The 17,588-nt window shown below is 41.9% G+C and overlaps 2 protein-coding genes across 3 annotated transcripts in view; one reads left to right on the forward strand and one right to left on the reverse strand.

Annotated features, from left to right (window-relative positions):
* Nucleotides 1–513: 513 nt before the first annotated feature.
* The window catches only part of piwil1 (piwi-like RNA-mediated gene silencing 1), an 82,502-nt gene continuing 65,427 nt past the window's right edge, over nucleotides 514–17,588 (forward strand). The window contains exons 1-22 of one of the 2 annotated variants that reach the window (XR_013300409.1): nucleotides 514–605; nucleotides 937–1,022; nucleotides 2,080–2,167; nucleotides 2,336–2,470; nucleotides 3,470–3,681; nucleotides 3,758–3,879; nucleotides 4,542–4,622; nucleotides 4,753–4,950; nucleotides 5,055–5,163; nucleotides 5,556–5,679; nucleotides 5,762–5,879; nucleotides 6,064–6,178; nucleotides 7,861–8,048; nucleotides 8,138–8,210; nucleotides 8,319–8,519; nucleotides 8,611–8,714; nucleotides 8,796–8,866; nucleotides 8,937–9,090; nucleotides 9,180–9,305; nucleotides 9,388–9,535; nucleotides 9,818–9,987; nucleotides 16,160–16,290. Coding sequence is in view for 1 of the 2 variants with exons in the window: in XM_077601566.1 (XP_077457692.1) it covers nucleotides 957–1,022; nucleotides 2,080–2,167; nucleotides 2,336–2,470; nucleotides 3,470–3,681; nucleotides 3,758–3,879; nucleotides 4,542–4,622; nucleotides 4,753–4,950; nucleotides 5,055–5,163; nucleotides 5,556–5,679; nucleotides 5,762–5,879; nucleotides 6,064–6,178; nucleotides 7,861–8,048; nucleotides 8,138–8,210; nucleotides 8,319–8,519; nucleotides 8,611–8,714; nucleotides 8,796–8,866; nucleotides 8,937–9,090; nucleotides 9,180–9,305; nucleotides 9,388–9,535; nucleotides 9,818–9,934 (2,550 nt within the window). In the remaining variant the exon portion in view is untranslated. Of the gene's footprint in view, nucleotides 606–936; nucleotides 1,023–2,079; nucleotides 2,168–2,335; nucleotides 2,471–3,469; nucleotides 3,682–3,757; nucleotides 3,880–4,541; nucleotides 4,623–4,752; nucleotides 4,951–5,054; nucleotides 5,164–5,555; nucleotides 5,680–5,761; nucleotides 5,880–6,063; nucleotides 6,179–7,860; nucleotides 8,049–8,137; nucleotides 8,211–8,318; nucleotides 8,520–8,610; nucleotides 8,715–8,795; nucleotides 8,867–8,936; nucleotides 9,091–9,179; nucleotides 9,306–9,387; nucleotides 9,536–9,817; nucleotides 10,124–16,159; nucleotides 16,291–17,588 lie in introns of those variants that run through there. The other variant, XM_077601566.1, reaches the window with a different exon arrangement.
* The window catches only part of rimbp2b (RIMS binding protein 2b), a 70,736-nt gene continuing 63,243 nt past the window's right edge, over nucleotides 10,096–17,588 (reverse strand). The window contains 6 exon segments of the mRNA XM_077601561.1: nucleotides 10,096–10,799; nucleotides 10,925–11,155; nucleotides 11,157–11,221; nucleotides 15,496–15,630; nucleotides 16,395–16,466; nucleotides 16,885–16,911. Of these exon segments, the coding sequence (XP_077457687.1) occupies nucleotides 10,778–10,799; nucleotides 10,925–11,155; nucleotides 11,157–11,221; nucleotides 15,496–15,630; nucleotides 16,395–16,466; nucleotides 16,885–16,911 (552 nt within the window). The 3' untranslated portion in view covers nucleotides 10,096–10,777.

Below are 17,588 nucleotides of genomic sequence, written 5' to 3' on the forward strand. Positions count from 1 at the left end.
CAACTGCAGACTTTTCTTTATGAAGTAAGAAGTGCATATATTTAAAACACATCATTCCTCTTATGCCTACATACTAAAAAGATTTTCATATTTTGCAAAACTGCAAGGACTATACCAGTGCTGCGAATATTAATGATTAATTGGTAATATCTTGTGTATTCAATTCATATTCCAAATAAATGTCTCTATTTTAAAGTCTACATATAGTATGTGTACATTTGCAATACATGGGAGGCAACCAGAGTTATTGCATGTACAGCTGGATTTTGCTGCCACCAAGAGGCGATTATGTAAACCGCACATTTGAAATTAGAACCAGAGCACACAGTTAAACTCCGCTGAAAAAAATAGTCCTAAAACAAAATTGACAAAATGCTTTTGCCAAGACCCTTACAAACGTATAATTTATTAATGCTAGAACATTTAGTATTTGATATGAAAATGAAATGTTCTGAAATCTGGTGAACTGCGATTTTATGTGTTTTACGCGGAGTGATTTTCAGAAGTTATAAGGCCAATTTAGACAGCCGCACCATATCGACGAAAGCAACTCAGGATTCACCTGCAACTTTTGATCATCCATAAAACTTGTCGTATTTTCGCGAGTAAGTAAATAAAACGATAGATTCTCATAACTTTGCATTGTCGGTTACTTGTTGGTTAGTTATAGCGAGTTAGTTGATTTTAGTATGGCGGTGATCATCGTTAATTAAAAATTAACTGAAAACGGTTTGTTCCGTTAGTCGTAACTGTAGCTAATGTGAGCAGTGTAATCGTGTGGTCGTTTTGATAAGTATAAAATGCAGGGGGGTACTTGGGCCTCAGAAAGTAAATGGCGGACGTTACTGTTAACGAATTATAAATCAACCTGGCCTTTTCTTGGTTCGTTTGGTTGAATCAATGTTTACTGTTTATTTGTCATTTCTTTTGAAATAGATTAGAGAAACTGAGTGGAAATGGCCAGTCGAGCACGTGGGAGAGCCAGAGGCAGAGCACGAGGCCTGGAGCCATCTGCACCTGGGGTGAGTCTAGTTTTAACACAGAAAAGTCACGTCGGCCTTATTATTTGAATTTTGTGGGACATTGCCAAGGTTTGGGGGTCACTACCCTTTCTCCTTGTTGAGGCCTCCATACTATTGAGGTCGCCATTTTGGGGCTAGAGGGATAAAGGGCGTTCCCTGTATTGCAGTGGTAGGGAACCTATGGCTCAGGAGCCATATGTGGCTCTTTCCATGGGTACATATGGCTCTCCACTGACCTGTGAGGTAAAATATGGAAATCATTGGTGAGAGAGCTGAGTCCCGAGCTCAACTAACAAGAGCGTCACTGCGGCGTCGACACTACCTATACCCCTATTTTAATCATAATTTAGTTTTTTTATTACTCTTCTGCATGCATGGTATCATTGATACTGATTTTGTAAGCCACCACATAACAATGTTGTCAAAAGAAATCAGAGACTTTTTGTACGTTAAAAGTGATGTAATGACAAAAAAAATAAAAATTACACTTTCATATATTTTTACTTTTCAATTCCGAGAATGGCTCTCAAGAGATAACATTAGAAAATATTAATTGTTTATGGCTCTCTCTGTCAAAAAGGTTCCCGACCCCTGCTGTATTGGGAAAGCAACTGATTTTTCAAGGACCCCAATGATAACGTATCTGACTTATGTCAGCATTTTAACCTTGAATTTTGGTCAGTTAAATATGTATCTAAACTTCTAAAGCATTACATTGTACTGTATTATCACGTTGCTCTTTGTATATACAATATGCCGTAATTATTATTAAAGTCCCTCAAAATGTCATTTTAGCTTGTAAATGTGATTTTAACCAACATTTTTAAAGTTACTTTTTTCCACGACAGTCAAAATTTGTACGATAAAAGTAGAGATTGATGACTAAAAAATGGCAAGATAATAAATAGGCCTATTCCTCCTGCTGTTGCCTTGTTGACCATCATAAATTAAGGACTGCTCTGTACCTAGTACGTATATCATTTGTAACCGGGTCTGTATATAATAAAAAAGAGTGTAGAGCGGCTACGTAAATCTCGTTTCACTTTAAATCCTCAAGGCTCAGCCGCGTGAGCCTGCACCACAAGTTGCAGTTGTGGTTGGTCGAGGAAGGCAGCAGACCGGTCAAGTGACTCGGTCTGAAGAAGGTACGATGTTACACAACATTTCAATTACAGTATATGGTATTTTCATATGAATTAACCTGTTTTGTTAACAAATAAATGTGGTTAGTACTTCAGAAATGTCACCACTGTGTTACATGTACAATATATTCCTTCCCCCCCATGTAAATTGTTGGCTATTTTAATTCTAAGATAAAGCTGTTTCGGAGATCTCCGCTGGATTTCAGCATGTACAGATAGGAGTTAGAGGTGGACGCAGGAGAGATGTTTTTGATGCAGGGATTAACACCAGGCAGACGATCGAACATGTGAAATCTTCAAAGTGTGGTTAGTCAATTCAAGATCCAATAAAAATTTGTAAGATTTGAAATTTGTGATAGACGTTTCCCTACTTGCGAACATTCGAGTTATGAACAACTGTACATACGAACATGTCTGCAAATTGCATTTATGTCGAAAAATGTTCGTAAGTTCGATTTTGTATTGCGCGCCTTTTTCCGAGTAGTGCTTCTTTCCGCCGCTAATACCGACGCCTGGCGCTGTGAGAGCTCAGCTCACCCAGCATCTACCTTCTTCGTTGCAATGCGGAAGTGCGTGAATGTATCTCCAGTCCGCAAAGAACCTTTTTCATTTTTATCATTAAATGTCTCGTGCATCCATTATTCAATATGGTTGGTGAAAAGCGAAAGGCTTCTAGTGAGGGAGGTGCAAGGAAGAGGCAAGCCATTTCATTTGAAATGAGTGGCAATAATAACGAAGCTTGATGCGTGTGAGAAAGTGGTGAGCGTTGCACGGGAATACAACTTGAATCGTTCGACCGTCAGTACCATTTATAAACGTAAAGATCGAGCAGCAGGACCCAAATATTGAACGTTGCACAAAGTTTGCAAATCAATTGAATGATGCCATACAGTGCTACCGCATCATTTATGATGAAAAAAATAACTGCAATTGTCATTAGATAGCTTCTTTCGGCCAGTTTCTAGTAAATCTCTCTCTCTCTCTAATGTATGTATACAGTATTGTATGTATTCTCTCCATTTTATCAAATGTTTTTTTTCAGTACAAATAATAATGCGTGTTACTTATACAAGCCTTAAACATACAAATGCACTTATATGAACCTTCAATATACTTATATAGGCCTTAAACATAAATTATAATTCAAAATATAGCACTGAGCAACTTACGAACAAATTCAACTTATGAACAATCGCTCGGAACCTAACTCGTTCGTAAGTAGGGGAGCGTCTGTACTTCAAACTTTTGAATTGATTGCTTTTATTGTCATAATGCAAGTATAATGAGATTCAAAGTTTCTTTCAGGAACCAGCGGCTTGACTATTAATTTGTCAGCCAACTACTTCCGCGTCCTCTCCCGCCCCAAGTGGGTCCTGTACCAGTACCACGTTGACTTCAAACCACCAATGGAGTCGATTCGCCTACGATCAGCCCTCCTTTACCAGCACGAAGCACTGGGCCCTGTTCGATGCTTTGATGGAGGAATGTTGTTTCTGCCAATTAAACTTCATAACAAGGTGGGGGTCCTCAATATATATACAGAAGCATAGGACAGTCTGGCTTTCGCTGGAAAATGACACGCCATCTGTTTAGGTGACTGAGTTGTGCAGCAGGACCAACCATGGAGAGGACGTGCAGATAATTGTCACCCTGACCAATGAACTGCCCCCAACTTCACCAGTGTGCATCCAGTTCTACAACATTATATTCAAAAGGTCAGCTTTCTACCACACGCCGTGACCGGACGTTTGGTCGCCGGACGGACGTTTGGTCGCCGGACGGACGTTTGGTCGCCGGACGGACGTTTGGTCGCCGGACGGACGTTTGGTCGCCGGACGGACGTTTGGTCGCCGGACGGACGTTTGGTCGCCGGACGGACGTTTGGTCGCCGGACGGACGTTTGGTCGCCGGACACGGTCTACGCATCAATAAAAGCCAACAATGGCCCTGAGCAGTTTCACTGAGTGGCCGTGTGAGTGTATGAGTTTGTATGTACATGAGTCAGTCAGGGTATTAACAAGTTTTCCAACAAAACACAAAGGTATGGGAAATTTTGAGCTTTTCTTTAGCCTAATAATTAATAGGGCATTAAGTATGACTAAATAATAATTCGCACTTTGTATTTAGGGAATTTGAGCAACAATTTTAAATGGTAATTATCTATAACCTTCCGGGCGACCAAAAGTCCGGCGACCAAACTGCCGAGTACCACCACACGCAGTGTTTTTTTGACCATTCAAGATTTTTTCAAACAGATAGGAGTCGCTTATTTTCATTTATCATTTGATATATTTTGTCTGTTCTGAAGCCAAGTTGGATTTAAACGGACGCTGTTGTACGATTATGAAATTGTTTTTTTTTTTATTTCCCCTTGAAGGATTTTGAGGGTTCTCAGCTTTCAGCAAATTGGACGCCATCACTACAATCCCAAAGATCCGCTTAATATCCCACAACACAGGTAGGATTTTCTGCTTGTTTAAACTCTTTTGAAATGTAGATTTTTTTCCAAGTAAAATATTCTCAGGAATTTTTTTTTCTGGTGGAAGGTTTATTACAACTGTCCTCAATTTATTCATTTATTTTTTCAGACTGACTGTTTGGCCAGGCTATACTTCGGCCATTTTGCAGTACGAGTCCTCCATTATGCTGTGTACTGATGTGAGCCACAAGGTGCTGCGTAGTGAGACTGTTCTTGATTTCATGGGCAACCTGAGGCAGAAGTGTGGCCCCCGTTCCTTCACCGATACCTGTAGTCGGGAGCTTATTGGACTTGTCGTTCTCACCAAGTAAGAAGCACAACATGTGTCATTTGTACTTGCTATGCAAAAATCAGCCTGAATGAAGCACACAAATGATCAAATCATGACCTAGGCCGGTTTCTCATTGTCAGATACAACAACAAAACCTACAGGATTGATGACATTGCATGGGACCAAACACCCTGCAACACTTTCAAGAGAGGGGAGGCTGAAGTCTCTTTCAAGAACTACTACAAAAATGTTAGTTATACTAAAATTAACTTTAAACTTTAAAACTTTAAAAAAAGAGAAGGAAATGCTATATCCTCTATTATGACTAGAACCCGGGAAGACAAGACATGCGATGGAACAGAAAAAAAGCTGTTGGAAATACATGAAATTAGATTTAAGATTTGAATGGAGTTGAGTGCTTTGGGTATTTAGGCTAATGGAAGGCTTTTTTTTAACTGTGCATAGAAAGTAACTAATATACAGCAAATTATCTATCATTGAAGCAAACTAAGTGAAGTCTTGGTTTGCATTCCCAAGTACAGTAGCAAAAGTAATTTCGCAACTTTTAAGAGAGTAGTGTACATATTTTTTTCAATTTGTGACAGCTAATTTGGTATTATTTTTCTTGAATTGTCTAATAGCAATATGGCCTGGATATTGCTGATAATAATCAAGTTCTACTGGTCAGCCACGTGAAGAAGGCAGCTCCAGGTTTAACTCCTCTTGGACCAGCTTTGCTCATTCCAGAGTTATGCTACCTTACAGGTACACATTGCAAGATAAAGATTTTAAGTTGCAAACTATATAAAATATGAACAAATAAGAAAAAAAAATCTCACTTTGTCAGGGCTGACTGACAAGATGCGAACAGACTACACCATCATGAAGGACCTGAGTATGCACACCAAACTGACCCCAGAACAGAGGTCAGGGCGCCTTCTTGGATTTTCCACTGCCATAAACAAGTAAGTCCCCACTATTCTGTCTAACGTGAGACCCCCACCCCTAAATCTGTACTTTTAAAATTATTATTAGCTCACCAATAGGGCCCAATGTATGTTTCTTTTAAAATGAAGCACAGCTTTGAATATTTCAGGCTTTTTAGCCAGTGGAAAAATAGTCATTCAAAATTTGGTGTGCTTTTTACAGGAATGAGACAGTGCAAGCAGAGCTGGAAAACTGGGGACTCAAATTTGACAAGCAACTCTTAAATCTGTCCGGCAGAGTCCTTCCACCAGAAACTATTTTCCAGGGACCCAGATCGGTACTACTCTTCTGCATCTTTTATTTTTTCTTCAGTGAAAATGTAATACAGTGGTACCTCGACATACGATATTAATCCGTTCCGGGACTGAGATCGTATGTCAAGCTTTTCATAACTCGAGCGAACGTTTCCCATTGAAATGAACTAAAAACAAATTAATTCGTTCCAACCCTCTGAAAAAACACCGAAAACAGGATATTGGATTGGAAAAACATTTTTATTTGTTCTAATTCGCCCTATATTGACAAAGTAACAAATAACGAGTGGTTTAATAGTACTAAAATGTGTTTAATATAACTAAAATTGGGCAGATTTTGGAGGTTACAGAGAGGGACAGAAAGAGAGGGGAGGTGGTGGTGTCTTTCCACAATAACGCACTCGTAACGGAACAAACAAATTTAAATTCACTTGGATTAATATATACAGACACTCAAACATATGTTTAATGTAACATTACACAAAACTGAATTCTAATTTTGTTTTAATCTTTTTTACCTTTGTAACGGGTTGACTCCATCCGGACGTTCAGCCGGAGTCTTCAAAACGAACGCATCGAGAGTTTGTTTTTGCCTTCCCTTCAAAATATTTCGAAAATGACGCGCACAAATGTCCTCACAATACAATAACGCGCGACCACTTGCCAGCTTGTCAGGGTGCCTCTTTTCTACAAAATCCAAAAGCTCTTGCCACTTCGCGAGCATGTCTTTGATATCTTTTGTAGCCAGGGGCCCCGCCTCTTCCACCGCCTCCTCGCTACTGAGTTCCGGCAACACCTCCAAATGTTCACTCTCCTGGAGCTCGATTAAATACTGTGTCATGAGTTCTTCGTGGTGCTCGGCGATTAGGTCATTCACATCTGCCTCGTTAACCTCCAGCCCCAAGGAATTTCCAAGCGACATGATATCATCCATTATAACGAGTTCATCTTTTGCAGCCCAGTGCTCGTAGATATATTTTATACACAAAAGAGACGCAAAAAAGACAGTGCCATGGCCACCTGGCTTGTTCGCATCTCGAAATTTTGATCGTATCTAGGGCAAATTATTCGATCGGAATTTTGATCGTATCTAGGGCAAATTATTCGATCGGAATTTTGATCGTATCTAGGGCAAATTATTCGATCGGAATTTTGATCGTATCTAGGGGGAATTATTCGATCGGAATTTTGATCGTATCTAGGGGGAATTATTCGATCGGAATTTTGATCGTATCTAGGGGGAATTATTCGATCGGAATTTTGATCGTATCTAGGGGGAATTATTCGATCGGAATTTTGATCGTATCTAGGGGGAATTATTCGATCGGAATTTTGATCGTATCTAGGGGGAATTATTCGATCGGAATTTTGATCGTATCTAGGGGGAATTATTCGATCGGAATTTTGATCGTATCTAGGGGGAATTATTCGATCGGAATTTTGATCGTATCTAGGGGGAATTATTCGATCGGAATTTTGATCGTATCTAGGGGGAATTATTCGATCGGAATTTTGATCGTATCTAGGGCAAATTATTCGATCGGAATTTTGATCGTATCTAGGGCAAATTATTCGATCGGAATTTTGATCGTATCTAGGGCAAATTATTCGATCGGAATTTTCATCATATCTCAAGCATGTCGTAGGTAGAGCTGATCGTAGGTCGAGGTACCACTGTAATTTAATATTTTGCCCTCCCTTTCAGTATAGTTATAACCCCCGGACGGCTGACTGGGCAAAAGAGATGCGTGGGTTGCCAGTGATGGGCTCTCCACCTCTAGAAAACTGGCTGCTGCTTTACACCCGCCAGAACAACAGAGAAGCTGAAAGCCTCCTGGAGGCCCTCTACAAAGTTTCCGGCCCACTTAAGATCACTTTACAAAGACCTATCATGTGAGGGCCAGTAAATATCTGGACTGACGCCATTAGCTATAGATCTAGTTTTAGTTATTAAACTGTTGGGCCGTGTAACCCCCTTTTAGAATTGAGTATGAGGATCATCAGGAATCTCTGCTGAGAACCCTTCAGAAAAATGTCAGAAATGAAACACAGATGGTAAGTTTTTGGTTACTATACATTTGTTTTTCTAATGCATAATGAAGCACATCTGATCATAAGCGAAAAGGGAATGCCCTAACCACTGGCGTATCCATCGTGCCCTAGGTGGTGGTCATCCTCAGCAGCAGCAGAAAGGATAAATACGACAGCGTGAAGAAATACCTGTGCGTGGAGTGCCCCACTCCCAGTCAGTGCGCCCTGGCCCGAACCCTGAGCCGGCCACAAGCCCTCATGACCATCGCTACCAAGATTGTCCTTCAAATGGCCTGCAAAATCGGCGGAGAGCTGTGGTGCGTGGAAATACCTGTGAGTTGTTGCGTTATTAGGTGAAGGGTTTCCCGTTTCCGCATGACTTCTTTTGAAATGGCGATGCACTTGTCTCATTTGGCGCGCGCAGCTGAAACAGCTGATGGTCGTGGGCATCGATTGCTACCATGATAGTGCCAGTGGGAAAAGATCCATTGGCGCTTTGGTGGCCAGCCTTAATCAAAGCCTGAGCAGGTTTGGGAGTGACGCCGAGATGATGTATAGCATTGTATATAGCGTTGAAATGTATTTTTTATTTTTTTTGTTGCTGGAAAGATGGTACTCAAAGGTGAAACTGCAGACCCGAGGTCAGGAGATCATGAGTGAACTCAAGATGGCCTTTGTTGGTAAGTTGGAAATTCAAATGCAAAAATCAGAGAACGGCTTGACGAGTATACTCCATCGTGTGCCTAACAGGCGCGCTCAAGGATTACTACAAGTTCAACCAATGCTTCCCGTCACGCATCATTTTGTATCGCGACGGCGTGGGGGACGGCCAGCTCGACAGCGTTGTCAAGTTCGAGGTGCCCCAGATCATCCAGTCCATCAAGTCCATGGGAGAAAACTACATGTAAGTGGCCCTCAAGAAACCACTTTGCCTTCATTAAAAAAACAAACAAAAAAAAAGACTTATTGAAAAAGCGTCTCTTTTTTGTCCAGGCCCAAGCTGAGCGTCATCGTGGTGAAAAAGCATGTCAGCTGCAGGCTCTTTGAGCACAGCCAGGGAACGCTGATCAACCCACCGCCGGGCACCGTTGTCGACAACGAGGTCACGCGCCCGGAATGGTACGCCGAGTCCATTCCCACACTTGATAAAGAAGTTTTCCGGCAAAAACACACGAGTGACTTGTGACCTTAAATTCGCCAGGTATGACTTCTACATTGTGAGCCAAGCAGTCCGCTTTGGAAGTGTCTCTCCTACGCACTACAATGTTGTGTACGACACCAGTGGACTCAAGCCCGACCACATGCAGCGGCTCACCTACAAGCTGTGCCACCTGTACTACAACTGGCAGGTAAGCCCCCCCTTTGACATGTTTATGTAGCACCCGACAAATAAGCAGCAGATTACAGGCCATGTCAAGTACTTTAAATCTCAGACTATAGGTCCCTTTTTTTCCCCGCTCTCCTCGGTGAATAACATTGAACCTGTGACTCATACTCGGGTATGACTTGGTCATAAAAATACAATCTTTCCTGTATTATATGTTATGTGGCATTTCCCATCACGATTGAAGTACTATACCACACTATTTGCTTTCCTTGGAATGTCCCAGCTAACAAATTTCTCATCTTAGGGGATCATCGCAGTCCCTGCTCCCTGTCAGTATGCCCACAAGTTGGCCTACCTTGTGGGCGAAAACCTTCATAAGGAGCCCCACATGGACCTGGACAACCTCCTCTTCTATTTGTAGGGAGAGGGAGGGGAGGAATTGTTTGCTGAGCTGTTTCTAAGTTAAACCATAAGGTTTGTTTGTTAAATCTTTCAACTACGCACGGGCAAATGTCACACTGTCAGCCGTTCTAAAGTTTTCTGTCGTGTACAATATTTCTTTGGCATTAAAGCAAGAAAATGTTAGAAAATATCAAATTTATTTAGAAAAGATTGCACATGCACCCACACAGTAGTTTGAATCCATCAATATAGGCCGATTATGAATTGATTAAAGCTAGCTCACATTGCAAACTAAAAGGTCTTCAAGACACCATGGGAAACGCTTGCACTGCTTAATTATAAAGTGAATGTACAAAAAAGGCAGTTTGAAAATCAAGTACAAACATTTATAAACCAATTACAAAAGAGCAACAGTCACACAAAAATGATCGGAAGCCACGTGCACTATGGAGACTGTCGGTCGGTTGATGCCACGTGTCGCTTTTCGAAATGTTTTGCATACATTTTGATCTGGCGTTTTGGCAGTTGCGGTACTCGTCAGTGGGTGCGCGTCCCTTTTTAATGCTGACGTGGTGTAATTGCTCTGTTGGGGGTGACGTGAGTGAGTGAGTAAGTGAGTACATTGGCTTTCAATGGAACATACATTCACTACAGACAGGAGTGTGGCTATATATAGATTTACAGTACTTGGAACTCGCACCGTCGTATTGAGTCTCGTGATCGATCAAACCTTTCCAATGAGGTGGGGAGAGGTGCTGTAAAGAGGTAGTAGTCTTTAATCAGGGGAATGTCGCTCCATCAGCCTTCAAGTCTTCACCGTGCTGAATTTTTGGGGAATGTTTCTCTTCCCCTCTGGAGCTTTCTACATCATGTAACATCTGGGCCTATGGGATGAGGACATTGACCATGATTGTTTTTTCCAAGGACACAAACCATCAGTCTGCATCCGTATAAATGACCAGTAAAACAAAAGTGATTTCCAAGGCAAGTTTAAGAAGGTTTTTTTGACCTATGAGAGAGACGTCGGGTGGAAGTGGCTACGGAAAGAAAGCCTTTGCTCGGATGATGACGTGTGCTTATTGGTTTGGGAGAAGATCCGTTGTGGCCAGCGAGCCGAGCCGAGCCGTCCCGACCACCGTGTGGTCCACTAGGAGCGCCAAGCAACGACTTCTTCCCTTCTGATTGCAGTCCCTTTGTCTTTATGGAGGCGTGCGTGTCCAGTGGGACCCTGATGGGACTGCAGGATGTATGGACGCGCTGGGGGTGAGCCTGCTCTTCTGGGCGGACCACATTTGTCCCACGGAACCTAATGGGAGATCCGTAGGGGGACAGTTGAGGGTGTTAACAAAAGAAAAACAGCTGTCGCTCACACCGTCAGGGAGCTCAAGTCTAGCTCTAGAAGAAGACTAGAAGCACTCTGAGGCCCCGCCGAGTAAGAAACACTGCTTGTCTTGTTTCTGTATGAAGCTGCCCCCGAGTAAGGAACAACGCGGCGGAAGCGTCAACTCGCTTCCTCAATTTTGAGACGTTTCCCCAAATAATGGCAGCTCCTTACACATGTTTGGAGACAAGAGGGACATCACACATTCACTTCTTGGAGACATAAATCTAGAGAGACTAGTGATACAAGTGGGTTGGTTACAGAGAAATGACTGGTCACGACTCCCGGTTCTGTAATCAAAAGCTAAAAGGCTTGGGCAAGTTGCACTTGAGGAAGACAATACGAGGTTACAGTACTGAGATGAGCGCACTCTGGTTGAAGGATTGAGACACCTTTGCCCTAATAAGGACAAAAGTAAAGTCTTGAGAGTGGAAATGCACCATACCTTAATTTCACCTGAATATCCTAAACCATTTTTGGAGATGTTATCAAAGCCACAATGGGAAAACCAAGTGTTTTCATTGAGTCAAATTGCGATGCAAAGGTGTCCCGAAACTTCAATCTACTAATAATTATTGTTATTTATTTCAATATGTTATGTTGCCTCTTCTTTTTGTGTGGAATGCCTTGTCCACATGTAGCAGGGCTTTTTTAAAAGCGCGTATGCATATTTGACTAGTGTGCCTGAACTGTTTTATTGTGATGCACCTTGATTTCTGGTCTTTTAAAAGCCCCTAGACTAAAAGTGGGATCTAACCATTTTAGGTTAAGCACACTGTCTTTGGAAGGAAACATGGGTTGAATATATTTAGCCCTGCAGGCAGTGATCAGTTATTCATTTGCTGTATTTTTCAGACTATAAATTGCACCTGAGTGTGTTAGTCCCAGCCAAACTATGACAAAAAAAGTGGACTTATAGTCCGTGAAATACGCTACCCATGACAAACGCAGAATTTTATTGCCCAAAATCTGCGACGGTAGAAAAACTTATTTGCCAAATTCCCTGCTACGTGTGGATAAGGCTTAAGTTGACCAAACCGCTCTTAGCATTTGTACGAAAAACACTACACATTTTCTATCGTCTTTAGAACCTGTGTCCTGAGCTTGCTTCGGAAAATTCAACCTAAATTACGCTTAAAAAAGGGAATCTAGCACTGAAATAAGTACTCAATTGGCAATTGAAACCCCCTTAGATGTTTGAGAATGTTTTTGCATAGACGTTTCCTATCTCGAGCACACCGGGGAACGTAGCCGTGGTTCAAAGTGGGTCGTACGGGTAGAAGGGGGGAGGACAGTGCAAAATCGCCTTTTAGCTTAGCACGAGTTACAGCAGGAGACTTGGTTGAGGGGACAGACATTGTCATGTACAACACTCGGAGAAGAAACAACTGAAGATACCATACATGTCTTGTCTAATGCATTGGCTAGGGCGGGTCACAGCACCATTAAGAACAAAAAAAAATACAAAATATAACAGCACGTTGGGACTTTTGGGCCTTTTAACCTGGCTACAAAGTTTTTAAAAAAATGCACAGGTTGCATACCGGAAATTTAAGGGCACCCGTGTCATCTGCATTAGACGAGGGGGAGCGTAATCTTGGTATCCTCAGTTGCTCACTTACGTGATGGAAACAGAGCCTTTAAGGTGTGAAATGAACACTCTTCTTCTGTTTTGCCAAGCAGGTGAGGAAAAGAAATGACAAATATAGAGATGGTGACGGAATTTCAACAGTTAAATTCGAATACAGAAGAAAATATCGGGCGACACCTATTAACCTTGAAACCGTTGGATTATTCGGTACACACAAGTACTTCCAATAAGAACAGGGGTAAGCTACTTTACAAGAAAGCAGTATTTAAATCAAAAAGACATTCTAGAGCAAGGTTGTCAAACATATGGTTCGGGGGTTGGAAGTGGATCGCTGGGGGTTTAAGTTGGCCCGCTAAGGGTTTTTGTTTAGATTTTGTAGCTGGTAGTGTACATGCAAATACTTTATTTTTAAAATGGGCGCTGCAAAAAATAGAAGTTCTCTAATAAATCATTTTGCTATACTTTTTATCTGTAGTCACATTCGTTCTTTCGCACCATGCAGTCAAAATGGCGGCCAATAAGTTAACAAGGTATTTTAAAATTCCCACAAAACAAAAGGAGGTAACCTGGAAATCCCCAAAAATCAACAGGAAGCTACCAATGAATCAGAAGGAAATGGGAAATACAAAACGGTCTAAAATTTATAAAGAGTGAAGTGTAAATACTTAAAATGACAGAGAATCAACCCAAAATTAACTACCGTATTTTCACGACTATAAGGTGCACTTAAAAGTCTAAAATTTTCTTCAAAATAGACAGGGCGCCTTATAATCCAGTGCCCCTTATATATGGACCAATATTAAAATTGTTATCACGATAAAATAAAATAAATCAGTCGATAGGGTACACCATCCTCTACAGGTCTCGCAACTACGGTAAGCAGCCTGTGACTTAATTTTCCCCCGTGCGCGGTTCATGCTGGGAAATGTAGTTCTTTTGTCAATACACCCAGTATGACGGCGAGCACACTCATTTGGTGTTCGCCGTCATTCCGGGTGGATTGACAAAAGAACTCCAGCCGCTAGATTGGCGTCAACAGAGCATTCAAAGCTAGACTGCGAACTATATATATATATATGTCTATTATATATGGATCAATATTGAGCCGCAACAGTTCTTGCAACTACGGCAAGCAGCCCCCGACTTTTTTCCCCGTAGAAAAAGTAGTGCGCAGTGACTGCTGGGATATATAGTTCTTTTGTCAACCAATTGACAGCAGCCGTCATTTACTAGGGTGGATTTACAAAAGAACTTCTGCCACTAGATGTTGGCGTCAACAGAGCATTCAGAACTAGACTGCAAACTATATATATAAATATATTATATATGGGTCAATCTTGAGCCGCAACAACTCTCGCAACTATGGCAAGCAGACCCCGACTATTTTCGGTGCGCGGTGAATGTTGAGATGAGTTGAGCTCGATCTAGCACATTAATTATATGTTCGCTGTCATTCACAATGGAAGTCTCAACTGTGGTCCGAGATTTCAGGAAGGCAGAAATTACAGACTCGGTTAATGACGACTTTGGTGAGACGGAGACGTGCGTGTTGGATGCCGCATTCACCCACCTGTTCAACATGAGTTATTATGCTATTGCTGGGTCACGAAAATACTAATACTTTAACCTCGGAGAAAATAAAAATAAACTGTTGTTTATTCATGTTGGGAGAGAATGGAATTGTCAGAAAGCTGATTTGTAATCTATTAATAAAGTTTGGTTGACCTATCTGACTGTTTTGTTGACATTCCCTTTAGCGCAGCACCATCTAGTGGATGCATAACTTAACCCCAGCCTCTACTGTAGACCCATATAATGCGGTGCGATAGATCAGTTTAATGCGGAGTGGTGCGCCTTACAATGCAGTGCGCCTAATATATGGAAAAAATTTAAAATGTGCCATTCATTGAAGGTGCGCCTTATAATGTGATGCGCCTTATAGTCGTGAAAATATGATAATTGCCTGCCTTTGTCAACAATAGATGATCAATTCACTTAAACTAGCTGTGGATGATCACCTTAAATTCCATTTACGGCGCTAAACGTCCAATATATTTTACCGGGAGGGTCCAGTGAGTGAACTTTTTGGGGCCAAAAATAAGACAATAATGAGATTTAGTTTGCATGAATGTGAGTTTGACACCCCTGTTCTAGAGCAATACAAAAGTGTGACTTAAAACAACCCAAAAAAACAATAAAAAAATTGAAAATGCATGCGTGTGGACGTGGAAATCATGCTGGCCTAACACTTTTACTAAATCCAAACTATGAACTCGAGCGGAAAAAATCCGCCCAAAAACACGGTGTTTGCTGCTATTTTGGAGACACGACAGAACAATTGCAACGTTCATATTCTCATCGAAAATGCTTTATCAATAATATATACTATATATTATATCACTGTACAGTAAGCCATGGCGGAGCTTTCACCTTGAACATAAAAATAAGTTCTGTCAAGTATTGGTCTTAAAAGTGTTTTTCGTTGAGCGTATACATCTATTTACAAAATGTCCTCGCCCTGTGAACAACGAGGCCTCCGCCCGCCCGACTAATACGGGAAGGAGACACGGCATGACCGAGAGGCCTAGTACTGCGAAGGAGCGTGTACCCTTTTGGTCTTTATCCGCGTGGGAGTGTCCTGGGGGTATCGAGATGGGGTGTCTGTCAGAAAAACCTCGACATCATCAGGCACTTCTTCGAGAAAGTTGGAAGGGACCAGTCCGTTGTGTCCGTTCAGCTCGCCCTGAATACAACACGGGTGATGATTTGGTGAGACAATTCAAACTTAACTTGACTGGGACGCTCCTTTTGGTCATATTCCAGAGCCAAAATGGAGGACATTCTGCGTCCCGTCCTTCAGATTTTTAAATAATCAACGTAGAAAATACTAAAAAATTGAGTTTTTCTTTAAAAACTCACTTGTCCCGAGCTCAATTTTGAAAAAGAAAATTTAAAAAAGGCTTTAATTTTGTTTTAAATAGTTGAGAGAACCCTATAAAATGTTTTTACTGTCAAATTGACAATTAAAATGATCTAAGTTTTGGTTTTGGTCAATAAAAACAGCAATAGCAAGAAAATACATGAGTGGACCGAGTGGTTAGCACATCGCACTCACAGTTTTGAGGTCGAGGGTTCGATTCCAGGTGGGTCCTTACTGTGTGGAGTTTGCATGTTACCCCCCGGGCTTGCGTGGTTTTTCTCCGGGTGCTCCAGTTTCCTCCCACATCCCCAAAACATGCATGCTTGCTGTTCTAACACTGAATTGCTTCTAGGTATAATTGGTTGTCCTGTCTCCCCGTGCCCTGCGATTGGCTGTCCACCGATTCAGGAAGTCCCCCACCTGGTGTTTGAACTCAACTGGAATATGCTCCAGCACCCCCCGCCCAAAGGGGAACCTTGACAGGTAGGAATGTTTTCTAAAGTGAAAATGTAAGCGCTAGTATCTGCAAATGTTCTAAAAAATAGAAAAAATAATCGCTACTTGGGGAAAAAAAATAGTCTACTCACATAATAAAAACCATCTTCATCAATTTCCCCGAAAACGGTGATGACATCCCCGGCGCAGAATGTCAACTCGGCCTGTAAGCAAGAAAAAATCTGCATTTGTACTTTTCCTCGCTATTTCTGGTCGCTCTTTCCAGACTTTGCAAAATATCACATCAATTTGGGGGACCGGGAAAATATGTGTGAAGGGTGTCCTCCAAATTAATGCGAAATATCACATTAATAGACACCAGTGTCCATCAGACTGTGCTATCACTATCACGTAAGCTGTCATAGTACAGTATGCGGTGTGTGGATAGCACGTCAAAGACAGATTGACACAGACCACGGTGACGGGGGGGGGGAGGGAGACGCTAGCTCAGGCCTAGTGGAGCGGTTTGGGCTAGCGAAACCGCCTTGGACTCAAGACCCCATCTCCTCTGGCCCCCCAACACTCAGGGAAGGAAAACACACACCGAGCAGACACCGACGCATCCTCCTCACCCTCACTCACCTCGTCATCTAGTCTGCTGCCCTCGTACTGTGTCGGTGGGAGTGCCAATGGAAAGGGGAGAGGGAGTAAAAACCAAGGGATGGAACAAAAAAAACAGTTTGCCAAACCGTTACGCTAACCCCGTCTGAAGGAAGGAAGGCCGACTCGTTATTTTGGGCCAAGCTTCAAGCTGATAAAGAATAGTTTCTTGAAAATAATATGACTCAAGTCAAAGTAGTCAACCATAAGAAATCGTGATCGGACGTTTCGTGGAAAGACGTTTGGTCCCCGGACGTTTGGTCGACCGGATGTTTGGTAGAACTGACGTTTGGTCGCCTGGTTCGCTCGCTGTCAAATTATGACAGAGAATTTACTGTTGATATTTTGATATTAGATATTTAGATATTAAACTCTCTCTCTCTCATAATTATAATTTTGAGAGCTGGTTTCAACAGTAACAACCCGGCGACCAAACGTCCGTTCTACCAAACGTCCGGTCGACCAAACGTCCGGTCGACCAAACGTCCGGTCGACCAAACGTCTTTCAACGAAACGCCCGAGTACTCAAAAAATATACCAAAAAAAAAGATTCAAGGCCAAGCAAAAAAGGATTTGACTTGACCCGTATTTTCCGGACTATAAGGCGCAACTAAAAGACTCGGTGTGGCTTATATTTTGGATGAATATTGCTTAATAATTGTATGAAATTCCATTTAGCACAGCTC

Source organism: Stigmatopora argus, chromosome 5 (assembly GCF_051989625.1).
Source record: "Stigmatopora argus isolate UIUO_Sarg chromosome 5, RoL_Sarg_1.0, whole genome shotgun sequence".
Taxonomy (NCBI): domain Eukaryota; kingdom Metazoa; phylum Chordata; class Actinopteri; order Syngnathiformes; family Syngnathidae; genus Stigmatopora; species Stigmatopora argus.